The sequence below is a fragment of the Pezoporus wallicus genome, unplaced genomic scaffold (genome assembly GCF_028554395.1).
Source record: "Pezoporus wallicus isolate ANWC-B61680 ecotype Strahan unplaced genomic scaffold, APGP_CSIRO_Pwel_v1 contig_5967, whole genome shotgun sequence".
In the NCBI taxonomy this organism is placed as follows: Eukaryota; Metazoa; Chordata; class Aves; order Psittaciformes; family Psittacidae; genus Pezoporus; species Pezoporus wallicus.
The window spans coordinates 3,159,676-3,184,444 of record NW_026639377.1 but is presented as its reverse complement, the minus strand read 5'-3'; the positions used below and the strand labels follow the sequence as shown (position 1 = coordinate 3,184,444).

The 24,769-nt window shown below is 42.9% G+C and overlaps 2 protein-coding genes and 1 long non-coding RNA gene across 6 annotated transcripts in view; 1 reads left to right on the top strand and 2 right to left on the bottom strand.

The window, feature by feature from the left end:
* The window catches only part of NADSYN1 (NAD synthetase 1), a 32,168-nt gene extending 19,131 nt beyond the window's left edge, over window positions 1-13,037 (bottom strand). For all 3 annotated transcript variants that reach the window (XR_008972772.1, XR_008972773.1, XM_057414358.1), the window contains exons 1-13: window positions 12,931-13,037; window positions 12,706-12,766; window positions 12,125-12,241; window positions 7,309-7,362; window positions 6,845-6,934; window positions 5,751-5,802; window positions 4,968-5,056; window positions 3,369-3,486; window positions 2,922-3,053; window positions 1,807-1,881; window positions 1,507-1,631; window positions 1,255-1,303; window positions 465-567 (exon numbers count right to left, since the gene is read on the bottom strand). Coding sequence is in view for 1 of the 3 variants with exons in the window: in XM_057414358.1 (XP_057270341.1) it covers window positions 465-567; window positions 1,255-1,303; window positions 1,507-1,631; window positions 1,807-1,881; window positions 2,922-3,053; window positions 3,369-3,486; window positions 4,968-5,056; window positions 5,751-5,802; window positions 6,845-6,934; window positions 7,309-7,362; window positions 12,125-12,241; window positions 12,706-12,766; window positions 12,931-13,015 (1,150 nt within the window). In the remaining 2 variants the exon portion in view is untranslated. The remainder of the gene's footprint in view (window positions 1-464; window positions 568-1,254; window positions 1,304-1,506; window positions 1,632-1,806; window positions 1,882-2,921; window positions 3,054-3,368; window positions 3,487-4,967; window positions 5,057-5,750; window positions 5,803-6,844; window positions 6,935-7,308; window positions 7,363-12,124; window positions 12,242-12,705; window positions 12,767-12,930) is intronic.
* DHCR7 (7-dehydrocholesterol reductase) overlaps window positions 1-23,396 on the top strand; it is a 42,803-nt gene extending 19,407 nt beyond the window's left edge. Inside the window, exons 1-8 of one of the 2 annotated variants that reach the window (XM_057414363.1) lie at window positions 13,306-13,310; window positions 17,012-17,115; window positions 17,983-18,205; window positions 18,906-18,996; window positions 19,623-19,836; window positions 20,264-20,468; window positions 21,595-21,726; window positions 22,117-23,396. In XM_057414363.1, the coding sequence (XP_057270346.1) occupies window positions 17,018-17,115; window positions 17,983-18,205; window positions 18,906-18,996; window positions 19,623-19,836; window positions 20,264-20,468; window positions 21,595-21,726; window positions 22,117-22,581 (1,428 nt within the window). In that variant the 5' untranslated portion in view covers window positions 13,306-13,310; window positions 17,012-17,017 and the 3' untranslated portion in view covers window positions 22,582-23,396. Of the gene's footprint in view, window positions 1-13,305; window positions 13,311-17,011; window positions 17,116-17,982; window positions 18,206-18,905; window positions 18,997-19,622; window positions 19,837-20,263; window positions 20,469-21,594; window positions 21,727-22,116 lie in introns of those variants that run through there. The other variant, XM_057414362.1, reaches the window with a different exon arrangement.
* On the bottom strand, window positions 15,509-19,209 carry LOC130601944 (uncharacterized). The gene is made up of 2 exons (XR_008972775.1): window positions 19,064-19,209; window positions 15,509-15,898 (listed from the first exon to the last, which is right to left on the bottom strand). It is a non-coding gene; the product is annotated as an uncharacterized LOC130601944 (long non-coding RNA).
* Window positions 23,397-24,769: the final 1,373 nt, after the last annotated feature.

The following is a 24,769-nucleotide window of genomic DNA, read 5'->3' as shown; positions in this document are numbered from 1 at the left end:
ATTCTGCTCCTAATTTTGAACATGTTAATATTAAATCCTTTTGTTCTATGCCTTAAAGAAACTTCATACAAAATATGATCGCATATGTACAAAGCATAGCTAAATGCATATAGCCTACTTAAAGCCAGTTTAAGAGCTCTATCCATATCTAATCATGTTTTGTAGTGCCGAATTCAACAAAAGGAGTAAATGCTCATGATAGACTGAAATCCTAAAACTACAACAGCCAACATTTTGAATACCCTAGACAGAAACTTGTCTGAGTTCCACATCTAATCCTTAAACCCAAAATGAAAACTACTAAGCCAATTCAAAGAATTGAAATTTGGAATTTCTGAAGAGATACACAGGATTCCATTAGAACAAATGGGCAAGAGTCCACCACTAATGACCTCTTGCAACTACTCTTAACTTGTCCATAACCATTAGTAAGCATAGCTAGCAAGACACACGTATCTACTTACTTCCATTCTTGACTGCCAGGCAAACCTGGTGACACATAGAATATACTATGCAAGCTGTAGCAGAGCTGTCAATTCCACCACTAAGAGGTAGGAGGAATCCCGCCTTGAAAACAGAGCAAGAAAGACATTCTAAATAGCAAAATTAGAACAATATATATTGTACTGTTCAGAAACATACTCTTGTAAAAAATTTACACATGCATTGTTCAAGTCTACTTATATTCCACTAGGAAAAGGCAAACTAACCAGACCTAGCAAACTCTCTTAAACTCTCATCAAAAGGATAATCAAACAAGTAGTCACTGTAAACCCTTGCTAGAAAATCTTTCATTATGTCTTTACCCTCCAGTAAGACAGAAAAGCTAATACTACCTTTTTCAAACATATTTCACTGTTAAACTGAATTACTAGTTCACGTCACTGGGTGTTTTAAACATCTCCATTATGCCACTGAAATATCCTACCTGGAAAAAAAAACAAAAACAAACCCACCAAAAAAACCCAAAACCAAACCAGTGTTTCAAAGGAAAATAAATCCCCTTTATTAGGTAAGCTTGACTGTTACTTTCAAAGAAAGCATGTCTCCTAAGGAAAAGGTCTGAACAGCATACTGATTTCACCCTTTCCATACAAATTTTAAGTCTGATTGAGCTACCAGTGAAAAACTCAAACCTTGCACCTCGGACTAACATGACTTTCCATTAACAGCAGAAAGGGTAACAATGTGTAGTGTCCCTATAGCATAGAAGATAATGCGTATGCCAAGACAACGAACAGAAACAATTCTTACCTGTTTGCTACGCCTTAAATAGTCCCACAGCCAGCATGCAGGACCAAGGCTGAAATCAGAGAACAGGCTTATTCCAAGAGGGTTATGGAATAAGATGTAAGCCAGTCAACATTTTTAGTGTGGTCTTCCAATTAGATATTTTCTTATTTAAATATAAGTAAGATCTTATGTTTATCTCTCTTGTTTGAGTTTTGGGGTTTGCTTGTTTTAAATCAAAATAATTTTCAAGCAACAGATTCAGTATGTACTTACGTGATCTCCTCCTCAGGACTATGATGTCTCCACTTGATTGGCATACAAGTAGGTACAGCTATATCATCAGAACTTGACAGAGCAAAATTCACTTTTACTCTGGGATAAGGATTTACTTTACTTGCCTAAGCAAGACAACAGAAGAATTAGGAAGGCATTGATTTTAATGTAACATATACTTGCAAAACATCAGATCTATAGAATACTAGGAAAATCAAGACATGCAAATACATTTAAAATTCAACAACTGTTCTAAGTTGGCAGAGTTTACAAACACAACCTTCCATCAGGAATTCTTACCGCTAAGTTACGAGAAGAAATCTCTGCTCTGTAACTTCGAACATCTTCCAAGTCCAGAGTGGCCACCAGCACCTCCTATGGAAAGGTTTGCAACATTAGATTGCTTCTACACAAACAGACACGCAATGTTTGACATGCCTGGACTACAAAAACTGTTGGGGAAGAAGAATGCATGCATTTTTTTTTTCAATACAGATTTTCATGCTCACTTCACAGGTCATTTCTGACTTGGTACAATTACCTACATTACCAAGAGAGTGCAACTCAGGGAGGTTTAAGTTGGATATGGGGAGATTTAGGTTGCATATAAGGAAGAAACTCTTCACTGTGGGAGTAGTGAGACCCTGGCACAGCCCCATCCCTGGCAGTGTTCAAGACCAGGCTGGATGGGGCTTGGAGCAACCTGGCCTGGTGGAAATTGTCCCTGCCTGTGGCAGGGGGATGGAAGTGGATGAACTTTAAGGTTTCTTCCTACCAAAACCAGTCTCTGACTCTATGATTCTAACTGACTTTCCTCACTGAGTACACCAGGACACTCATAAATCACAACAAATTTACAGTGCTCATCAGATGGCCAAACAACAGGTTCACCATCAGTGGTGGCAAAAGACAAAAGGAAAAGGCAATAAACACACTGGGGAAAGAGATTAATTTGGCACATACTGTGAATAAACCTAGAACTTGGATAACCAATCCACTGAGAAAGGGTTTCTTGAACTAAAACTCAACCTATCAAATCTTTTGTCTACCAAACCAGGTCATAATCAGTAAACTGCAAGCTTTGACCATTTTTTTTTTTTTTTTTTTTTTTTACAAGGGAATACAAGTTCACAGGGTCTCTCCAACACACAGTGATTGCACACATTAACGTTTTCATGAGGTTCCTCCACTGTGACAGCTCTTCCTTGCTCACAAAAGCAGAAGAGCTACTGCAGATCAGGTCTGGGCAATTTTACTAGGAAAAAGCTGAGATCAAGTGAAATAGCATAAGAAAAATACATCTTCTTTAGTGTAGAGACAAGGAACTAGTATCTGGAATGTCTGGAAAATGTTGAGCATAAATATAGCCATACTAATTTCAGCTGTAACCAGCAGCTGTAGGTTGAATGTATTACCACATCATCGAGTGAAAACTGGGATCCTTGTGCAACCGTTTCTCCATTCATCGAAATCATGGCACAGCCATCATAATACAGACGATCACCGTCACAGCCTTTCTGGTTAGCTAAAATATATATTCCACCATTCTGGGAGGAAAACAAACATGCAGACAAAAAAAGTGCTTTTCAGAACATTGCATGTGGCAGAATGTTAAAAGGCAAAATGTTATTTCTCTGTTCCTAACAATTTTGTGCTACAGACAGGGCACCTCAAAGACACACAGTCCCCCACAGCTGGTTCAATTAGGGAAGGTAATTGCAGATAAGAAAACAAGAAACTTAACAACACAGACCGTAAAGGCCCCCACACTCATGCTATGTCCTTGTCACAGAAAACCGCTCTGAGAAAACAAAATAAATGAGATGCATAACCAAAACTGTTTGGGTTTTTTAAGCATATACCTTTGCTGTGGCAGAATTCACCAAATCCACCCTGGTGTGAGCCTTCCGCAGCACATGGTGACTCCCTGAAGAGTTAGCAAAGATTTCCACACCATCCAGTCCCATTTCAATATGAGGGCTGCCAAAGCAAAAGGCAGAAATAAATTGAGCTGGTGATACTGTGCTGTGAGGTATCATTTAAAATCACTGGCAATTAAAAACATCTCTGACAGGTTTCTGCATGTCTTAGCTCAAACAAGGACAGGATTCTGAAAAACATCTATTTTCTTGCACTGCCTCACTCTTCTCCTGAAGAGCCCTAGCGACTGCAGAGGGCAGAAGGGCTTTTGCTTCTTCTGCTCTAAATTAAATGCCTCCTACTTGATAGAAACAGAGATCTCAAAGAAAGAGAGAACAAGACAATCCTGGTCTGAAAGGGCAACACAGAGATATTCTTACAAGGTAAGTTGTCACATTTTCCTTCTCTCAGTAAATCCAAAAGCATAAGCAAACAGAACCATGAAAAGGAAATTTTTACTGTTCTTTTTCTTTCTCCAATGTTAAAAGAACCACTGAACACACCCCCCCCCCCCCATCCTTCTTGTCTGTAACATATCACACCTGCAGTTACAGGGAAATGCATGTCTGTAATTGGAAAATCTGGAACATCATTGGGAAGATATCGTTTATTTTCTGTTGACTGCAACAGCTTTCATGCAACCGCATCTCCACTCACACCAGACCTTTGTGAATGGGATCTACTTTGTCATTGGGAAGAACTTCAAATTGCAATAGGAACTAAAATAGCAACACGAAAAACTGCTTAAGGGCACTAAGTTTTGTTTGCCCTCAGTAACCTTCTGCTGTTTCCTGCTGCATTGTCTGATGCTGCTTAAAAAGTAAAGCAGAAGGATTAAGCTAACAGCTAAACAGAAGAAATATAAGTGATGCACCTCAAAGTGATACTGTCTAGAAGCTTATGCTCTAGCTTGTCAAATCACAGAATCACAGAATGGTTTGGGTTGCAAGGGACCTTAAAGATCATCTGGTTCCAACCCCCCTCTGTTAAGTGGAATGCTTTGGAGGAGTTGGTCAAAGCGAAAGATAAGAATAAGGTAATTAAAATAAAAAGAACTTCTATTAGTCTCAAATTTCTGAGACTAGGTACAGTAAGTGGGAATAATACAGGATTATAATTGCTAGGAAAAAAAAAAAATCAATACTATAAACTGATACAAAATAACTTCGTCATTTTGACTCAATATGGATCCAGAGAGGACATTTCAACCTCAGGTAGAACTAAAAGCTGAGCAGTATCTGGAATGCAAGCACTATAATCATTTGTCATTTGTTTCCTAAGGTCACCTTTTTCATTCTGCTTCTCATTGGTATTTCTCTCTTACTTTCTGTTTCAGGTGAATTTAGCTTACCCACCCTGCATCTAGCCTAGTGAAATCTTTCCCCATGATGTATTTATCGTTCTTAATGCTATTTTAGCTTGCTGGCACTTTCTGAAAGTTATACTACATGGAAAAATAATAATCATATTTTTTCCCCAAACATTTAATTTGGGCAGGTCCAGGGTATGTTTTAGTTTACTTTTCATTTCGTCTCCTTTACCTGTTTGGTGCCCAGAGTTCTTCACATATTTCTGCTCCCAGGCAGGTATCTTTGGTTGCTAGCACTGCATCCCCAAAAGGAACAGTTTCCTGAGAAAAAAACAAGAACACATAGGTAACAGAAAAATCTGTTCAGTTCAAAAAGTTAACCACAAATCTTAAAACTACACAAAAATTGAATTCTTATGTGGAATGAGTAACACATTAATTGCATTATACCTTCCTTCATTTTATACCAAATAAAGGAAAAAAAAAGCTCTAAACTGCAAACTTCTGGACTGTACTAAAATTCTGTGTTGACAGTATTCATATCCAGTGCTTTGCTCTAGGACATGAAAACTGCTTCCAAAATAAACAATCAACAAAACAGAGACTGTCTTTTGCTAGGAATCATGCTCATGCTTTAGTTGAAAACAACCCAAGTTTTAGAGCCTTCTGAATCAAGAAGGGTATCTTTTTTTACCTCAAAAGACATAGTCATCTCTAGCCTCCAGCCTAGATAAACTCAGAATTGTGCAAAATGAGACAATCAAGGTCCAGTATATACAAATGACTGAGGCAAACTTAAAGTTTACTTGCTTTGCTGCCAAATGCTAACATAAAGAAGGTTAAATTATGCTCTATAACTTAACCGAGAACTCACTGAAACCTGTGAAACTGCAACACAAATGAAAGCAGAATTTGTTGTACTACAGTTTTTTGTCACCAGTTCTATCCATTTAAATTGCTGAATCTGGAAAATGCTAAAGTTAAAAAGAAAAATTAAAAATTTCTTTTAACTTACCTGACCAGTTACTTCCTGAATTATCCTGGGTAGAAAATACTCCTCTACATGCCTAAAGCAGATTTATAGGTTGTTAATATACAGAGTTATATCACAGCATACACACTGATTGTCATGTCCACATTTTGCCACCTTCTAACACTGATTAAAGAAACTGTACTTCAGCTCTACAGAGCCATGTATGTTTAAAAGTAAAAAAAAAAATAAATTCATACTGTGAGATTAATCAGAAATATTAAGATTATAAGATAGCAACATCCCACTTTGCTTCAGAAATGCATGGTAAACACTACTGCATCCTAACTATAAACTAGACCTAACAAAGAATCAGTTGTACCATAGAATCATAAAATCCCAGAATGGTTTGGGTTGGAAGGGACCTTTAAGCTCACCCAGTTCCAACCCCCTGCCATGGCCAGGGACACCTTGCACTACAGCAGGCTGCTCCAAGCCCCATGCAACCTGGCCTTAACACTGCCAGGGATGGGGCAGCCACAGCTTCTCTCTGCAAGTCAAACACCAAATAAACATTTCTGTTTTTGCAGTATTACTACATGCATAACTCAGAATTCATCTGGAATTGCCTAAGGTCAAGAGGACAGATGTTCTGGGGCTCTCTCAGAAGTACTTCACCAACACAATCATGTTAAAACCATTCTCTGGACTACAGGATAAGTGCACAGCATCAGAGACAAGCATCAAGCGTATTTTGGAGTATCCCAAGGTATGCAGCTTTCATCCACTGCAGTCATTTAAGATTCTGACAGAGCTAATCCATTTCACGTTGCTTTCCAGTTTAATTGATATTGAAGAGGATGCAGCAATTGAGCAGATAAACACAGGCTCTTCCAATCCCAAACTACGTATAGTTAAAAGTAAACAGAAAGAAAATGCTTCCTTCCAGCTCAGCAACAAAAGAGTTTCACTGCACTTAAGTTTTCTAACTGACCTTCAATTATGCAGCTGTGCTGACTCTGCCCTGCTGCTCACCCTGCAGCAGCACTCATCATTGCTATAGAGATTTCAGTCCTCCTGCTGGGGCTGCAAGCAGCAAGCTGTGGTTTTAAACACCATTTTAATGCTAGCCAGCCTACCTTGTTTTGGTCCACGGGGTAAACCATCGAAGTTCCCTGTAGTTTCCTGTATTTGCCAATGATATTTTTGGTCTAATCAGAAGAATTTTTCTTACAACATAAAACAAAATAGAAAGGGTGAGTTAAGACCTGATGTACAGTAAAACAAAATAGAACATTAATACCAACTCTTTTTAGTAGTATTATTATTATTTACATTAAACAACTACCACATACAGTAATTTTTAAAGCTTCCGTTTGCAGAGGTAATGGGTTTGTTTTGTTTCTGGAATCTTTCAGAGAACAGTGAACATTTCCACAAATTCAGAAAGGAAAAAAGAGATAAGGGAAAACATTAGCTGTCTCTCTAAAATGTAGCAGGTAGGAAGACAGCTCTATCACTCTACATAGAACTGAAGAATCTTTCTTGAAGGCCACACAAGTCTCTGAGATTATATACTAATGTATTGTCTCACAAAACTTACTTATTTAAAAAGATCACTCGACAATTGTAGCGAACATTTCTGTGCAGAACAGGCCTGTGAAAATAAGAAGCAATATTACCAGCAGCTGACCTCATTAAACAAAATCTAAATAAGCCACGGAATCTATTTCACCGAACAAAACCTCTTTTTAAGACAGGACTCCTACACTAAGTCACAAAAGGGAATTAAACAAAACAAGATACTGAATTTTAGCTTTTAATTCCTTAACTCAAACAGCTGTTTGCAAAAATCAGAGTTACAACCTTTCAGTCAGTCTCAAACATATCAGCTACCACCAGATTACTACTGCTTCCAGCACCAGGAACAATCAGACCAGAAGAATCACAGTATCACAGTATGCTAGAGATTGGAAGGGACGTCAAAAGATCATCTAGTCCAATCCCCCTGCCGGAGCAGGAACACCTAGATAATGTTACACAGGAATGCGTCCAGGCGGGTTTTGAACATCTCCAGGGAAGGAGACTCCACAACCTCCCTGGGCAGCCTGTTCCAGTGTTCCGTCACCCTCACTGAGAAGAAGCTTCTTCTCAAGTTTAAGTGGAACCTCTTGTGTTCCAGTTTGTACCCATTACCCCTTGTCCTATCATTGTTTGCCACTGAGTAGAGCCTGGCTCCATCCTCGTGACACTCCCCCTTTATATATTTAAAGACACTTATAAGGTCACCCCTCAGTCTCCTCTTCTCCTATAGAGACCCAGCTCCCTCAGTCTTTCCTCATAAGGGAGATGCTCCACTCCCTTAATCATCTTCATTGCCCTCCACTGGACTCTCTCCAGCAGATCCCTGTCCTTCTTGAACCGAGGGGCCCAGAACTGGACACAATATTCCAGATGCGGTCTCACCAGGGCAGGGTAGAGGGGAAGGAGGACCTCTCTCGACCTACTAACCACCCCCCTTCTAATACACCCCCTCTCCCCTACACTGCTCTCTAACAGGTCGTTCCCCAACCTATACTGGAACCTGGGGTTGTTCCTGCCCAGATGCAGGACTCTACACTTTCCCTTGTTATATTTCATCAAGTTATTCCCTGCCCAACTCTCCAGCCTGTCCAGGTCTCGCTGGATGGCAGCACAGCCTTCTGGTGTGTCAGCCACTCCTCCCAGCTTAGTGTCATCAGCAAACTTGCTGATAGTACACTCAATTCCCTCATCTAAATCGTTGATGAATATATTAAATAATACTGGTCCCAGTACTGACCCTTGAGGCACTCCACTAGTCACAGGCCTCCAACTAGACTCCGCCCCATAGACTACAACTCTCTGGCTTCTCTCCTTCAGCCAGTTCACAGTCCACCTCACTACCTGATCATCCAGACCACACTTCCTCAATTTAGCTGTGAGGATGCTGTGGGAGACTCTGTCAAATGCTTTGCTGAAGTCATGGTAGACCACATCCACCGCTCTGCCATCATCCATCCACCATGTTATTTCCTCATAAAAGGCTAAGAGATTGGTCAAGCATGATTTCCCCTTGGTGAAGCCATGTTGACTGCCCCTCATAACCCTCTTATCCTTGATATGCCTTAAGATGGCACCAAGGATAAGGTGTTCCATCACTTTCCCAGGGATGGAGGTGAGGCTGACCGGTCTATAGTTACCCGGGTCCTCCTTCTTGCCCTTTTTGAAGACTGGAGTGACATTTGCTTTCCTCCAGTCCTCAGGCACCTCTCCCGTTTCCCAAGACTTGGTAAAGATGATGGAGAGTGGTCTAGCAATGACTTCCGCCACTTCCCTCAGCACCCGCCAGTGCATCCCATCTGGATTTATGGATGTCCAGATTGCTCAACTGGTCTCTAACCCATTCCTCATCGACTAAGGCAAACCGCTCCGTTGACCTGACTTCATCTAAGGTCTCAGGGGTACAGGGCTCTTCAGGACTGCCTGCAGCAGAGTAGACAGAAGACAAAGAAGAACTCTGCCATCTCTGTATCTTCTGTCACCAGGGCACCCATCCCATTCATCAGTGGGCCTACATTGCCTCTGGTGTTAGTTTTATCTGCCATGTATTTGAAAAAGCTCTTTTTGCTGTCCTTGACCCTTCTCGCCAGGTTTAATTCTAAGGAGGCCTTAGTCATCCTAGCTGCCTTCCCACGTCCTCTAGCAGCAGCCTTATATTCCTCCCAAGTGGCCAGCCCCTCCTTCCATGACCTGTAAACTCTCCTCTTCCACTTGAGCATACCCAGCAATTCCCTATTTAGCCGCACAGGTCTCCTGGCACTCTTCCTTGACTTCCTACGTGTCGGGATGCTCCGATCTTGAGCTCGGAAAAAGCAATCCTTGAATGCCAACCAACTATCTTGGGCCCCTTTACCTTCAAACATCCTTGCCCATGGGATTTCCCCTAGCAATTGCTTGAAAAGGCCAAAGTTTGCCCTGCTAAAGTCCAGGGTTGCAATTCTACTTGCTATTCTACTGGTCCTACCACACAAGATCCTGAACTCCACCATCTCGTGGTCGCTGCAACCAAGGTAGCCCTCAACCCTTATTGCTTCGACCAGATCCTCCTTGTTAGTGAGGATGAGATCCAGCAGCGCTCCTCGCCTGGTCGGCTCATCCACCATTTGCAGGAGGAAGTTATCATCCATACACTGGAGGAACCTCCTGGACTGTGGCTGGGTTGCCGAGTGGTCCTTCCAGCAAACATCAGGGAAGTTAAAATCCCCCACGACGACCACGGCCTGTGACTGTGAGGCCGCTCTCAGCTGCCTGCAGAAGGCCTCGTCAACTTCCTCACCCTGATCTGGTGGTCTGTAACAGACACCCACAACAGTATCGCCCCTGCCAGCCTGCCCCTTAATTCTCACCCACAGACTCTCAACTCGTTCATCATCTGTCCCTGGACAGAACTCAGTGCATTGTAGCTGCTCTCGCACATAAAGAGCAGCCGCACCACCCTTCCTGGCTGGCCTGTCTTTCCTGAAAAGGACATAGTCCTCCATGACTATATTCCAGTCATGTGAGCTGTCCCACCACGTCTCTGTTATTGCCACCAGATCATAGTCTCCTGACTTAACGCAGGTTTCCAACTCCTCCTGCTTATTTCCCATGCTGCGCACATTGGTGTACAGACATTCCGGGGAGCGAGCTGAGCACACCGATTTCACCCTAGGATTATAGGGGGCCTCCCAGCCTTCATCAATTCTGGAGTGCTGCCCCACTGGGGCAAGCCCAGTTACAACCCCATCCCCCTTTCGAATCTAGTTTAAAGCTCTCCAAATGAGTCCTGCTAATTCGTGCCCCAGCATCCTTTTGCCTCTGTGAGATAAACCTTTCCCACTTGTCATTGTCCAGACTGGTGCCCTATAAAACCAGCCGTTATCAAAGAATCCAAAGCCCTGCCTGTAGCACCAGTCTCGAAGCCAATCGTTTATGAACTGAATTTTCCCATTCCGTCCCACATCAAGAGTGGAAGATGGAAGGAGTGAGGAGAAGATCACTTGAGCCCCAGACTCTTTCACCATCTGCCCCAAGGCCCTGTAGTCTTTCTTCATCCCCCTCAGACTGCGGGAAGCAGCTTCCCCCTCACCTGTCTTGAAGACCAGCAGCGGGTAGCAGTCTGTCGGGTGCATCAGGTTGGGGAGCGCCCTAGTGATATCCCTGATCCGGGCTCCAGGCAGACTACACACTTCCCTATGATGAGGGTCAACTCTGTTCCTCTCAGAAGGGAATCGCCTACTACAATGACCCTTCTTTCTTTCTTATCAGAGGCAGTCTTGAGGTGCGAAGTCGACCACCTTTTCCTATGTGGCCTTGTAGGCTGGCCTTGCACCACATTCTCACCTACCTCTCCTTCAAGATCCAGGGCCTCAAACCTATTACGGAGGGACACCTGGGGAAGCAGGGCAGGAAGGGGGGAGGGTTTCCCACGACGCCGAACTGGAACTCGCTTCCAACACTCGTCATCTTTTTGGTCCCCTACCTCTGCGCAACAGCTACAGGGCAGGGGCTGTCTCAAGCCATCCCCCTCTGTGTGAGAAGGCAGAACCCCCTCGCTGGGCTAATTTGGGCTTTAAACTAGAAGAGAGGAGACTGAGAGATGAGATTTTAGGAAGTTCTTCCCTGTGAGGCTGGTGAGGCACTGGCACAGGGTGCCCAGAGAAGCTGTGGCTGCCCCATCCCTGGCAGTGTTCAAGGCCAGGCTGGATGGGGCTTGGAGCAACCTGGTCTAGTGGAAGGTGTCCCTGCCCATGGCAGGGGGTTGGAACTGCATGAGCTTTAAAGTCCCTTCCAACACAAACTATTCTGGGATTCTATGATTTAATCAAACCTGACTACCTATGATAGTACCAGGCTAGTTTGAAATAAAGCTAGCTTTACGTGTTTGTATTAATATTAACAAGCAGGTCTTTACATGATAACTATAATTATAATTCATCACTCTTCACTGTCAGCATGTGACTTGCAAGAGTTTCAGCCATTCTGACATACATTGATGCTAAAGATGTCTGCCAGTCAAAGCCAGCTATGTTAGCTCTTATATTCCTGAAGGAGAATCAATTAATAAGACCTTTGCGTTATATGTAGTACAGAGTTCTACCCATGGCATTAGGGTTCTACTTGTCTCTTGAAGGGCTCTACGACCAGAAATCTTTCAAAGGATCATCCTTCAAATAGTGTTTTGCCTGATGCAGTCCTAGTCATGTATTTATACCTAGTCATGGTATTTATAAGGGAAAGTAGTGCTGGTCCCAAGATATTTAAACATTTGGTGCAGAGCCCTCAGCATCCAGACACACAGCAGAGGCAGCGCTCCCCAAAGACCTAACCCTTGACGACATGTACACAACCAAACTTACATTCCCACATCGCAGATAATATCTTGGGTAGCTGGAGACTCCAAAAGTTTTGCCAGAACTTGAAATGAATGCAGGAGTGTGTCAGACTCATAGTAGTGATCCAAGCACCCATAACCACTGCATTTAAAAAGAGATAAAATAAGCCAAAACATCACCGGAACCAAGGGACCAGGACTTCCTCAAGCAAGGTACATCTCATCCACACAGGGAATTTATGTGGAACAGGAAGAAGCAGCACTACCAACACTGTCCCTGCTGACAGCATTTAAAACTCCATGGCATTGCTGAGATATTCCTTCCCAGAGCAGTAGCCTGGGTGGAATTCAGAGCACTACGGTTTCTGTGGAGGAAGACTCGCTAGAGAGGTCAAACAGAAGTGGTTGGTACCAGCCACGTTTCCAAGAAAAGAGAACCAATGTTGCGCTTTCAGCTACCTTGGTTTTCTTTGCAGTGACAGCCGTGTGCCCTAAGCAACATCTCGGGCGATAGAAAGACCAATGGTACGGCTCATTTTCTTAGTGATGGACCTTCAGTCATCAACTGAGAGTGAACCGAACCCAGACCCAACCAGGCAATCTTACCAGATCTCCAGCTCCGGACCGAGCCGGTAGCGGGCTCCACTGCTCTTTGCGATGCCAATACCTGGAAGAAGCTTGGATCAAACGCCAGCCGGGGGCACCACATCACCCCACTCAGCACCACCCACAGCTCCCGCGCCTCCGGGAACCGGACGGCATAAACCAGACACTGCTTCCGCTACCGCCCCGACAAGGGACGCGTGAGCGGATGGGCGCACACACACTCACTTCTGACGATCCTCTTCAGGTTGCCCTCAAAATCGAGGGCCCACTGATTGAGGGCGCACGCGGCTACTGTCACTGCTCTGCCCATGGCGACCCCGCCGCTTCCGGGGCGGGGCGGTGAAGTCAGCACCCCGCCGCGACGCCCACTCCATCCCCTCGGACCATGGGTTGAGCGCCCTCCACCAATGGGGTGGCGTGGAGGGAGGAGGAGCGCGGCGGGGATTGGTCAGAGCGGCGGGGCGGGGGCGGGGCTTCCCTGAGGAGAGCTGGACGGCCGTGGGTGGTGACTCAGGTGAGATGCGCTGAGCTGAGCCTGGTGGTGAAATAGGAAACGTGGTGCTGGCTGGCCGGCCGGCCGGGCTGTGCTGAGCTGCACCGCACCGGTAAGTTGCTCCCGCACCGTTTTCGGGAAGTGGGTAGTGTCCGCTGGGCTGGTGAGCTCGCCCGTGGGTGCGTACCTGCCGGTTCTTGGCGAGGGGAGGTACGGAGCTCACTAAGTGCTCCCTGACTCCGGAGGGTGTTCTTAACGTGCGACCCCTTCCCAGTAATAGCGCCGGTGTCTCATGAAGGGCCTGGTGTGTGGAAAGGTGCTGCCTTACCTGCCTATGTGAGCGTGCTGAGCCCCCCTGCCCCGAGCAGCCTGCTGCTCTGATCTTCTATGTAAAGAGCGGGGCTATGTGGCATATCGCATGTTGGCAAGGGACTTTTCTTGAAAATACATATTCTTAAACAGGAGTCTGCCTTGGTTTTGTAGGACAAAATGTGGGGGTTTGCCATGCTTCCTCATCAAGGTTTCCTTCAGTGATTTTAGAGCATGCTGATTAAAAGCATCAACCACGTGTATTATTGTTTGCAAGGGCTTCATGTGACATTTACTTTGTGAATTGTATGTTAGATCTGCAGCTTAGGCACCAAATGGGGAAAGCTTCCAAGTGAATTGTGTGGTTGCCGTGATTACTAGTTTAACACAATGTGAGCAGTAATGCAGTACTTCATTGTTAAGCCCTGAGGTTTGGACTCTGGGGAAGAGTGCATCTCTGGAGCTCTCTGTGCAGGTGATACATTAATTGCGAATTTTGTTTCATGCTCTTGCTAAGAAGCTGGTTAAATGTATTGGGTTTGCGTGCTGATGCCAGCCAGCTCCAAGATGGACTGACCAAGGGTGAGCCCATTAGTGACAGTGGTAGCACTTCTGGGATAACATTCAAGAAGGGGGGAAGGGGAAAGCCAAACTATAAAATTTCAGCTGGAGAGAGGAGTGAGAATGTGTGAGAGAAACAACTTGGCAGACCCCAAGGTCAGCACAGAAGGTGGGACGAGGTGCTCCAAGCACCAGAGCAGAGATTCCCCTGCAGACCATGGTGAGCTAGGCCCCCACGTGGGCCAACAGTGGAGCAGATATCTACTTACGGCCTGGGGAGGAACCCAGGGACTAACAGGGTGATGCCTGAAGGAGGCTGTGACCTCATGGGAACTGCTCTGTACACTGGAGCAAGCTCCTGGCAGAACCTGTGGCCGCATGGAGAGAGAAGCCCATGCCAGAGCAGGTTTGCTGGCAGGACTGGTGACCATGCAGGGAACCCACACTGGAGCAGTCTATGAAGAACTGCAGGTTGTGGGAACAAATGCCAGCACTTCTCATGTAGCTCGTTCTCAGTACTAGTAATCTGGTGATTATCCTGTCTTTGTGTTGTCTGATAGGATTAATGATACACACATCATTATCATTACACAGAATGGTGTAGCACCAAATGCCACATACCTGCCTGCTGCAGGCAGGCTTTTTACGCGTGCTGAGCAGGCTAGGCACAGCTCTCACATAGAGTATGCTGAGCTCAGCAAAGTAGCTGGGCTATTCGGCTACTACAAGCCTAAACACTCTGGAAATTCTCAACCTAGGATTTCTTTTCTGGGCCTCTTAGAAAAGAGGCCTGCTCTTTCTCAGTAGGACTGACAAGTCGTGGGATCTTTGAAAATACTCAAAATCTAACCAGGCAAGGTGCTGAGCAACCTGTTGTAAGTTGTCCTTGCTCTCAGTGAGGACTAAATGATGTCAAAGGTTTCATCTGAACCAAATATTTCCAGCTCTGATAATTCCCGAGTAAGAGCCTTTCTATCTTGGTAAAATCTTTATTAGTATTCTAATTGCTTATTGTAAGAATTTGGACTACTGTTATAAAGCAAAACCAGCACAAATAACTGGAGTAAGCTCACACTGCAATCTTGATATGATTATTCTCCTGTCATTCCCGTTTCTTGTACATGATCAATAACCTCCTCTAGAGGTTGTTTCATTGCTTGCTTGAAAAATCTTGTCGTGAAAGTATTGATGCTGAGGAAGATGTAGACTTCTGGCTCAAAGTGAAGCAAAAGTTTGACTGTATTTTGGAATGTTTCTGCTGAAGGATAGGGTGGTAGCACTTACAATAACTGAAATAGTAAATAACTGTAGTAGTAAGTAACATAGGCTTCTTGCCACCCATGTATCTTCTTGCATTATTTGATTAGGATTTCTGTCTGACCAGGTTGGCAATGTTATCTTTAGATTGTTTCTGAAAATAAGCACTTCTGTTGAAATGTGTGGAGGAGATCGCTGCAGAGTAACATACCACGTAGTTTTAATCTGAGTGTGGTGCATTATCCCTGCAGCTGGCCTGATCCTGTTTGAGTCCTTACTTTATCTTAACGTGAAATGCTGCTCCCTAGGGGTCTGGGAGCTCACTGGGGATAACACAGCTGTAGGCAGGGGGTTGCCTGTCAGTCCATCCCATAGTAACTCCTTGAGGTGAGCAGCAAAGACCCAGAGATTATGGCCAGGTTCAACCAAGAATCCAGATAGTCAGGTAGGTTCATGGTGAAACAGCGGGTCTATAGGTCAGGGTCTGGTCCCCTGGTTGCCAGGCAGTCCTGTGGCGATTAGGCCAGGCCAAGGCCAGGCAAGGGCCCATCAGCACAGGGGGGAGGGTCAGGCCTAGGGAGGAAAAGCAGTGTCAGACAGGGACCCAGAATGGCCAGACAGGACCATGGGAATGAGACTGGGCCAGGACATCAGGCCGTGGGACATCAGCAGGACCCGTGGTTAGGCAGGGCTCTGGTGGAGCTGGAGACCAGTACTCTTGTGTTATCACTGGGGCAGGGATTGATGGCCCTGGGGTGGGCTGAAATGGGTAAGGGGAGGCCCTGGGCCAGGCTGGTCAGGGACAGTAAGGCCTGTTAGTGTGCTCAGGGCACTGCCAGTGTTGTGTTATATTATAATTTCTGTTTCAATGGAAGTAACTGCTGGTTTCTGGTTTGAGTTGAAATATTAAAGCCCAAAAAGGTACAAAACTAACAGCTTGGCAAATGCCCCCTCAATGGCAAACTACAGCTCTCCTTGTGTCTTAGAGTCTGTCTTGTCCCACAAGACCTTTTTTTTTTTTTTGCTGGAGGGGGGTTACCAAATATTTCGTTATGGGACAATGATTTTTAACAACAGAAGTATGTGGGCAATGCAAAAAGAAAGCTGTAATGCATGTTCCACAGAGAGAATTAGTTCTGGCCTTGTAAGTCCTTTTCCATTGCCACTGATTTCCGATTTAGATGGGATTATAAACTGCTGTCTTGTTTTCTGTGATGTAGCTGACAGGTATGGAGCAAGGGGTCTGGGGAAAAGTACATAATATGCCAAGGTCCAGTATGGGTAATGTTGCAACAGTAAGAATTTTTCTAATTAAGAAAGGCAGTTAGTTACAGATGGTTATTTTCAGAGCTTTGTAAGCATATGGCAAACCAGGTTTTTTTTCCTCTTTGCATCTCACAGGTAAGTAATAAGCCAGCTCTTATACAATATATCTTAAAATAAATTTCCTGCTAGGAAGACATTTAATGGTGTTAATCAGTGTTCTGATTATGTTTTGCTGAATATCAGATCGTAAGGAAGTAGGAAGGATTTTTTTTCCTTCCTACCCTCTTCGCCCAAATTTCTTGTAGTCAGAAGGCTACATGATATTTTTTAATAACTTCTATTTGTGTTTCTCTTCTGTAGAGCCATAAGAATTACTGAGAACCAACTGGAGTAATACCATGAATATTTTCTTTCATACAGGACATCATGGGAGCCCAGCAGGAGAAAAAACCTTCTGAAGAAAGAAAATACAAAAGTACCCAAAATAATACTCAAACATCTCAAGTCCAGTGGGGAAGAGCATGGTGAGAGAAGCTGATGACTCTAATTAGTCATTGTATCTCAAATTGGTTCACACTCCTATAGATGCTATATTCCTTTTAAACTTAACTCTATTAATAACAGGTTGTTGCATTGCCCTCCTCTTGAAAGCTCATAAATAATAAGCTGTAGTAACAGATGCCAAAGAAGAGTCCTTGAAGATTTTTAGGACAGACAGCTTGCCAGATGGCTTGGGTCATCCCTGCAAAAAAGCAGATCATAAAAATCAGTCAAACTTCTAGTTCCTTTAAGTCTAGAACTTTAACCTCAATTTTCCTGAGATTTGAAGAACAGGCATCCATCTGTGATGTTGCCAGCTGACATCTTGTGCTGCAGCAAGACTTATGACTGGTATCCTTGTTCTCGAGGAGTTGTGCAAGTGTTAGTACTGCGTTGCAGCTGGAAACAGCCATGGGTGTTTATATGGGTTGCCGCTACAGTGTGTGGTAGAACAAGTACAACTCATGGCTGCCCAAGGTGTGTCTCTTCTGTGTTTCGAAGCTTTGCACAATATTCTGGTATTCCGCTGGGAGTGGTAACAAGTTGTACCTATGATTGCCATATCATAGGTAATCGTATGTGATTTGATTGAAGGTTGTAATAATAATCTGCTTTTTGGGGAGGAGATATTATCTGTTCTGTTGCTCTGATCAACTAGCATAGTTTTATAACAGATTGTGGTAAAGTATGTAACGCCCTATTTGACCCAAAGAAATATAAGTGCCCTTAAAACATTTTCAGTTTTCATCCAGTTAGTTGAGGAGGTCCACTGAAAATATTGCCTGACTTCATCAAACCCCTGTTCTAACTGAAAACTGAGGGGGTAAAAACTTCTCCATTTTGGATTACAGGGAGGTGGACTGGTTTTCCTTGGCAAGCGTCCTTTTCCTGCTTATGTTTGCACCACTTATCGTGTATTACTTCATAATGTCCTGTGACCAGTACCAGTGCTCTCTGATGAATCCACTCATTGACTTGCTAACGGGGAATAAACATCTGTCTGACATCTGGAACAAGACTCCTATGCTGACCTATAGGGCTGCTGGCATCTATGCCCTTTGGGTCACTTTCCAGGTATGTTATTGAGTTAAAATCTAAATGTAGTGGCTGTTTCTTCAAACAGCTGCTTGATGAATCCTTTTACATGACGGATAATGGAATGTCACAGTGACATCTACTTTTTCTGTGTTTCTTGTGTGCCATGGCTTTTTGGAATCCAAATGCCACTTATGCATTTAAAAAATAAATATGTAGGGAATATACACAAATATTCCTCGTGTGATAAAACCTTGATGTGGTTTTTAAGAAAAAGCAACTATATGTGACCAATACCCATTTGTCTTAAATTAATACACAATAAATAATCATAAACTGACACTGCAGAAGGGGTGATATTTTCTACAGACAGGCTGTGAAAGAACGCTGACATTACATATATTTGTAAAATATCTTCAAACTTAACCATATCACTACTTTTTTTTTTCCCCAAATTGGAGAACTACTTACTTATAATACAGATAAACTTCAAAGTAAAAGGATAAGGAATCTAGTTACCAAGTGTCCTGCCTCCCCACCAAAAAAGGGATGCCAGCTATACATGAAGTACATCTTTAGAGCTGTTTAATAACTAAACAGCAAAATTGTGCTGTATTTGCTTATCCAATCCTTATTTGAAGCTGCCATGTGTTATATTTGGTATGTACGTGAAAAGGGCAGTGGTTTGGGGGGTTTTATCTTGTCTTGTTTTTCTGTTAATACGTTCTCCTTCTTCTAGGTGGTTTTGTATATATGCCTTCCTGACTTTTGCCATAAATTTCTTCCTGGATATGTAGGAGGTGTACAAGAAGGTGCTGTCACCCCTGCTGGTAAGTTCTTTCTTAAAATACCTGCCAACCATACAATCTTTTAAAATGATAATATTTCTGTACTTACTCTTTATAACCCATGTGGAGCTGAAGGAAACATGGCCATAAATGCTTTCACCTTCCTCATGTTCGCTACAAAGGAAAATAAAAAGCAATCTATGTCATCTTTTAGGATAAGTTATAGAATTTCCATTTCATGCTGTTAGTAAAACTAATGATGTGGCAGGCACTGCACCAGCAATGGAAGAATACAGGCTGGTAGTTTTGGCACTTAGAATCAGCAGTGGACTACTGCTGGTATTTGACAATGAAGTTAACCCATGGGACTTGAACAAAATGTGTGATGTGAACTTCGCATGTGAAAGGGTAACTTCATACCTTAGGCAATTTTAAGGGAGACAGTAACTTGACTGCTTGAAGAGAAAAAACTCAGCCTAGCAGAGCCTGATGGTTACAGTGGAGTCTAATGAAACTTTCAGGTAAGTATCTCAAGATATTTAATTGGGAGGCTGAGGAGAGTAAGGTCATAGTACTTGATTAAGCTTCTATATATTGTATGCATATGTCTAAAATAAAAAGCTGTATTAATGCAATGCCACTAAACACTCATTTTCTTCATATTTTAGGCATAGTGAATAAATATGAAATAAATGGACTTCAGGCTTGGATCTTTACCCACATGCTTTGGTTTGCAAATGCCTATTACTTCCACTACTTCTCCCCTACCATCATTTTTGACAACTGGATTCCTCTCATGTGGTGTGCCAATATCCTGGGATATGCAGTTTCTACATTTGCAATGATTAAAGGCTACCTTTTCCCTACCAATCCAAAAGACTGGTATGTAATTTGTAACAATAGGACATATAAATTGAATGCTGCACTGAATAGCAATAGAATATATTTTACTGGCACAAATAGGCCAATATATGAGTGGTGTTTTGCTTTGTTAGCACCTTCCTCTGTTTCATGCTACATATCATGTGACTGGTAGCCTCAGTGTCACAGATAAATCCTATTTGTGACAAATAGGGAAGGTTGTAGTTAAACTGTTCAAAAATGTTACCAAGAAAAAAACTAGGGTATCTCTGAAGGTAAAATTTCTCTCTGCTAATGGAATGCTTTGGTTGAGTCAGTTTGTGTTGTCTTGCACAGCACTGTATGGTTTTACAGTTTTATTATCATTACAGCAAGTAAATCTGAAATGTGTAGTTAGAATAGTATTTGTATGTAACAGCATATATTTCCAATTTTTTATGCTTTCTAGCAAATTCACTGGCAACTTCTTTTATGACTACATGATGGGGATTGAATTCAACCCTCGAATAGGAAAGTGGTTTGATTTCAAGCTCTTCTTCAATGGGCGCCCTGGTATTGTAGCTTGGACTCTAATTAACCTTTCCTATGCTGCAAAACAACAGGAGCTGTATGGCCAAGTAACTAACTCCATGATCCTTGTCAACGTTCTTCAGGTAAATTCAGAGCAGCAAAGTAAGAATTTAGAAATAAACTATTTTTATTAAACTAGAAAAAAAAAAATTGTATTGAAATTGAATTTTTTTTCCTTGCCCAAACCACCTCTTTCAGAGAACATGCACTGGAATCTGATTTTTTGGACACTTGTGTTCATTCAGAGTGCCAGTGTAAATACTCTGCTGTATTCATGCAGTGCCAGTACTGGCATGGTCATACCTGTACCAGCAGATTTCAGTGTGAACTTAAGAAATGCTTCTCTGATCCTATGTTCTGGAAACAGGCATAGCGTGATCTTGAATCCAAAGAGAACAATCACAAATTCTATGGCTTTAGTTGGAGCTAAATTGGACAGGTTTTTTTACTGGGGGCAGCACTGCACCTAAATTGGTGGTTTGTTTTGGTTTTTTTTTGTGTGTGTATGTGTGAGACATGCAGAACTAGACATGTCTCTACACCTAAAAACAGCCAGTCTGGTGCTATGCTCTATACTGAAGAGACCCAAAAGTCCAAAGTACATGTAATAGTTTGTTATTTATCCATTGATAAGTGTAAATAAAATCCCACTCAATGGGATCTCTGTTTCCCCTCTCTGAAAGCATAAGGCTCTTGCAAGTTGAAGAGAGGTATGGGTGATCAAGTGCGAGTATACTTCTGAAGTCTGTGCCCTTATGTAGCACACTTGTCTTAATCATAGAATGCTTAAGATCATCTAGTTCCAACCCCCCTGCCATGGGCAGTGATGCCTCGCACTAGACCATGTCACCCATAGCTGCATCCAATCTGGCTTTGAACACTGCCAGGGATGGAGTAATTACCACTTCTTTGGGCAACCTGTACCAGTGCCTCACCACCCTCACAGTAAAGAACTTCCTGAATTCCTTAGTCATCTTGGTTAATATTGCTTTGCATGATTTATTATTGCTTTATCCATCTGGATGGAGTATATTTGTGTGATGTGTTCCTCTTACTACCCTATTTTTGAGGTGTTAACATAAAAAAAAAGTCAGTTTTACGCTCTTATCACAAGACAGCACAGAAAGATGAGGCTGATGCTGTTAAACAGGATAATTGGTGACTGTTGGCTCTATTATTAATGTGAATAATGTTGTTGGTCCGTTTCAGGGTATTTATGTTTTGGACTTCTTCTGGAATGAAGCCTGGTATTTGAAAACCATTGATATCTGCCACGATCATTTTGGATGGTATTTGGGCTGGGGAGACTGTGTTTGGTTGCCTTACCTCTATACTTTGCAGGTAAAAACATGGTACAATATATGTTGGGGCTAAAAGGAAAGAAACTTTCCAGAAACATTCTCCTTGACAGTATGATTTGTATCTTCAACTGTTTCTAGACAGTTTGAATGTTTGAATGTAACCATTACAACATCCTTTGTAATCATGCACTTGTAGGAAGGCTTACTGTGCTTGTATGGACTTGATATCTTTTCCTCTCCCCTCCTTCAGTGTTTTCTTCTATCACTGTCTTGTGTCTATATATTTTTCTAAATCCTTTTAATTCCTTTTTGCACTCCAGCATGTTGAGGGTTTTTTTTGGTGTGTATTGGTTCATATTTTAACACAAATTCATATATGGGAGCATATATTTAAGGTAAATCACTAATTGTTTCTTTTCATTCCCCCCAGGGCTTGTATCTGGTTTACTACCCTGTCCAGCTGGGCACAGCCAATGCCATAGGCATCTTGATACTGGGCTTCATTGGCTATTACATCTTCAGAATGACCAACCACCAGAAGGACCTTTTCCGTCGTACCAATGGCAACTGCAAGATATGGGGGAAGAAACCAGAGTACATAGAGTGCTCCTACATGTCTGTAGAAGGCACCAAGTACTACAGCAAGCTAATGACCTCAGGATTCTGGGGGTGGGCACGTCATTTTAACTACACAGGTGACCTAATGGGTTCCCTGGCCTACTGCCTGGCTTGTGGCTTTGAGCACATCTTGCCTTACTTCTACATAGTTTATATGACTATTCTGCTAACCCACCGGTGCATTAGGGATGAACACCGTTGTCTCAGCAAATATGGGAAGGACTGGAAGCGCTACACTGCAGTGGTCCCTTACCGGCTCCTACCAGGAGTGTTTTAAAGCTAACACAGAAACCAAGGGACAGATAAGAAAGACTTTCTGGAGGCGAAGAGAGTTTATCCACATTGTTAAACTAACAAAAACACTTTGTGAAGGACACTCATACTGTTCTGAAGGAGAAGGGGTGGCTGGATAATAATGCTTAATGTACTAAAGGAACATGCAGAGGTGGACTGTATTTAAAGTAAATAAAATTAGGTATTGGAATGTCCTGGGTTTTGAGAGGACTTTTACCTGGAACTTTCTTTTTTCCCTCCTGTTCAAAATTAACTTGGAATTGAAGAAAAGTTCATGTATTGAGACTCCTGAAATATCCCAAAGCTGGAAGAAACAGTAGAGTTCTTCCTGGAATCAGCTTCCTGTGACTTAGAAGAGGAGGAAAACGGTTGTGTGATCCATGTAGGAAAGAAGTTGTTTGACATGGTTGGTTGTGATGGTCATACCTACAGTCACTAACTCCCCCAAAGGAGGTTTTATTGTCTTTTGCTTTTCAAGAGGTTAACTGGGGTCTTTATAAACTGGTGTGTGGGAAGGTTGTTTAATACAAATGCTTGTGAAAATTGGCATAAATTGGTATAGTTCAGAAGTTAGTTTAGTTTACGGTACCTGATAATATGGTGCATGACCAACTGAGTGTTATTTTGAGACTGAAACCAAACTTGCTTTGTGAAGATACTGAGCAGCGCTGATTTTGGTTGAGATAGTTAATTTTCTTCATAGTAGCTGGTATGGGGTGATGTTTTGTATTTGTGCTGAAAATAATGTTTTTAATTCAGGGATCTTTCTGTTATGCTGGGCAGTGCTTGCACAGAGTCAAGGCACAAGGAGTTGGGAGGGGACACAGCCGGGACAACTGACTCCGGCTGACCCAAGGGATGTCCCACGCCATAGGACATCATGCTCAGCATCTAAAGCTGGGAGAAGAAGGAAAGGGTACACGTTTGGTATGATGGCCTTTGTCTTCCCAAGTAACCACTATGCATGATGGATCCCTGGAGATTGCTGATCACCTGCCTTCCTATGGGAAGTTATGAATGAATTTCTTGGTTTTCTGGTTTGAGCATGTGGCTTTTGCTTTACCTATTAAAATGCCTTTACCTCAAACCACAAGTTTTCTCGTTTTTACCTTTACAGTTCTCCATCCCACGGTAGGGGGAGTGAGTGAGTGGCTATATGGGGCTTAGCTGCTTGCTGTGGTTAAACCATGGCAGTTCTTTTTAGTGCCCAATGTAGGTCTTGAAGGGTTTGAGATAATGACAGATTTGTCTGGAATGTGCTAAACGGAAGCTGTAGGTGTTATTGCTGTTTAGCTGTTCACTGGCAGTCTTCTGTGCTTGCCATGGGGCTTGCTTGTTTTACTGTATATTACAGTCTAGCACTTGTTAGTGGCTGCTTTTTTGCTTTCGGTGCTTGCTGTAGTGCTTATCTTCCTGTGCCGTGCCTGGGAACAGTCTGATAACAGCAATGGCCATGTGTCTGGGCTGGCAATGGCCAGGCATGGCTCCTGTGTCTGTGCTGCTCTACTGGACGGGCTGGAACTCCGCTGTGAACTTCAGTCAAACGGACTGTCACCTGTGGATAAATCCACATGGGAGCAGGATGCCCTGAAGCATCCGTGGCCATGGATAAGCCCATGCAAGAGCAGGTACATCTACAAGTATCTGTGACCATGGTTGTGCCACAGCAGGTATACCTCTGAAGGGATTGTGGCCCAAGGATAAGCCCTCACTGGAGGAGGTATACCTCCAAGTATCTGTGGCTGTGCATGAGGTCACACTGGAGTACCTCAAAGTATATGGCCATGGATAAGCCCATGACAGAATAGGTATACCCCTGGAGGAGCTGCAGCCATGGGTAAGGCCACATTGATTTCTTTAGTGTGGATAGAAAACTGTTCACTGTCATTTGTATGAAATAATAATTGTAAAAAAAAAAGAAATAAATCCTTGGATTTAAGACAATTAAAATAAAAAATACTGCTAACTTTCCTTTCAGCTATTTCTTTTCTTATTACATAGTTGTCTTTCTAAGTTACCAGATTCAGAAGGAGCTCTAGAGTGAGTATAATTCCAAGAGCTGGTTCAAGAATGTGTAAAGGCCACAGAAATAAAGAGATATCATATTATTAATCATTTATCTAGTAACAAGCTTGGTAATTACATTCAAGCTAAAAGACTTGATTATTTTT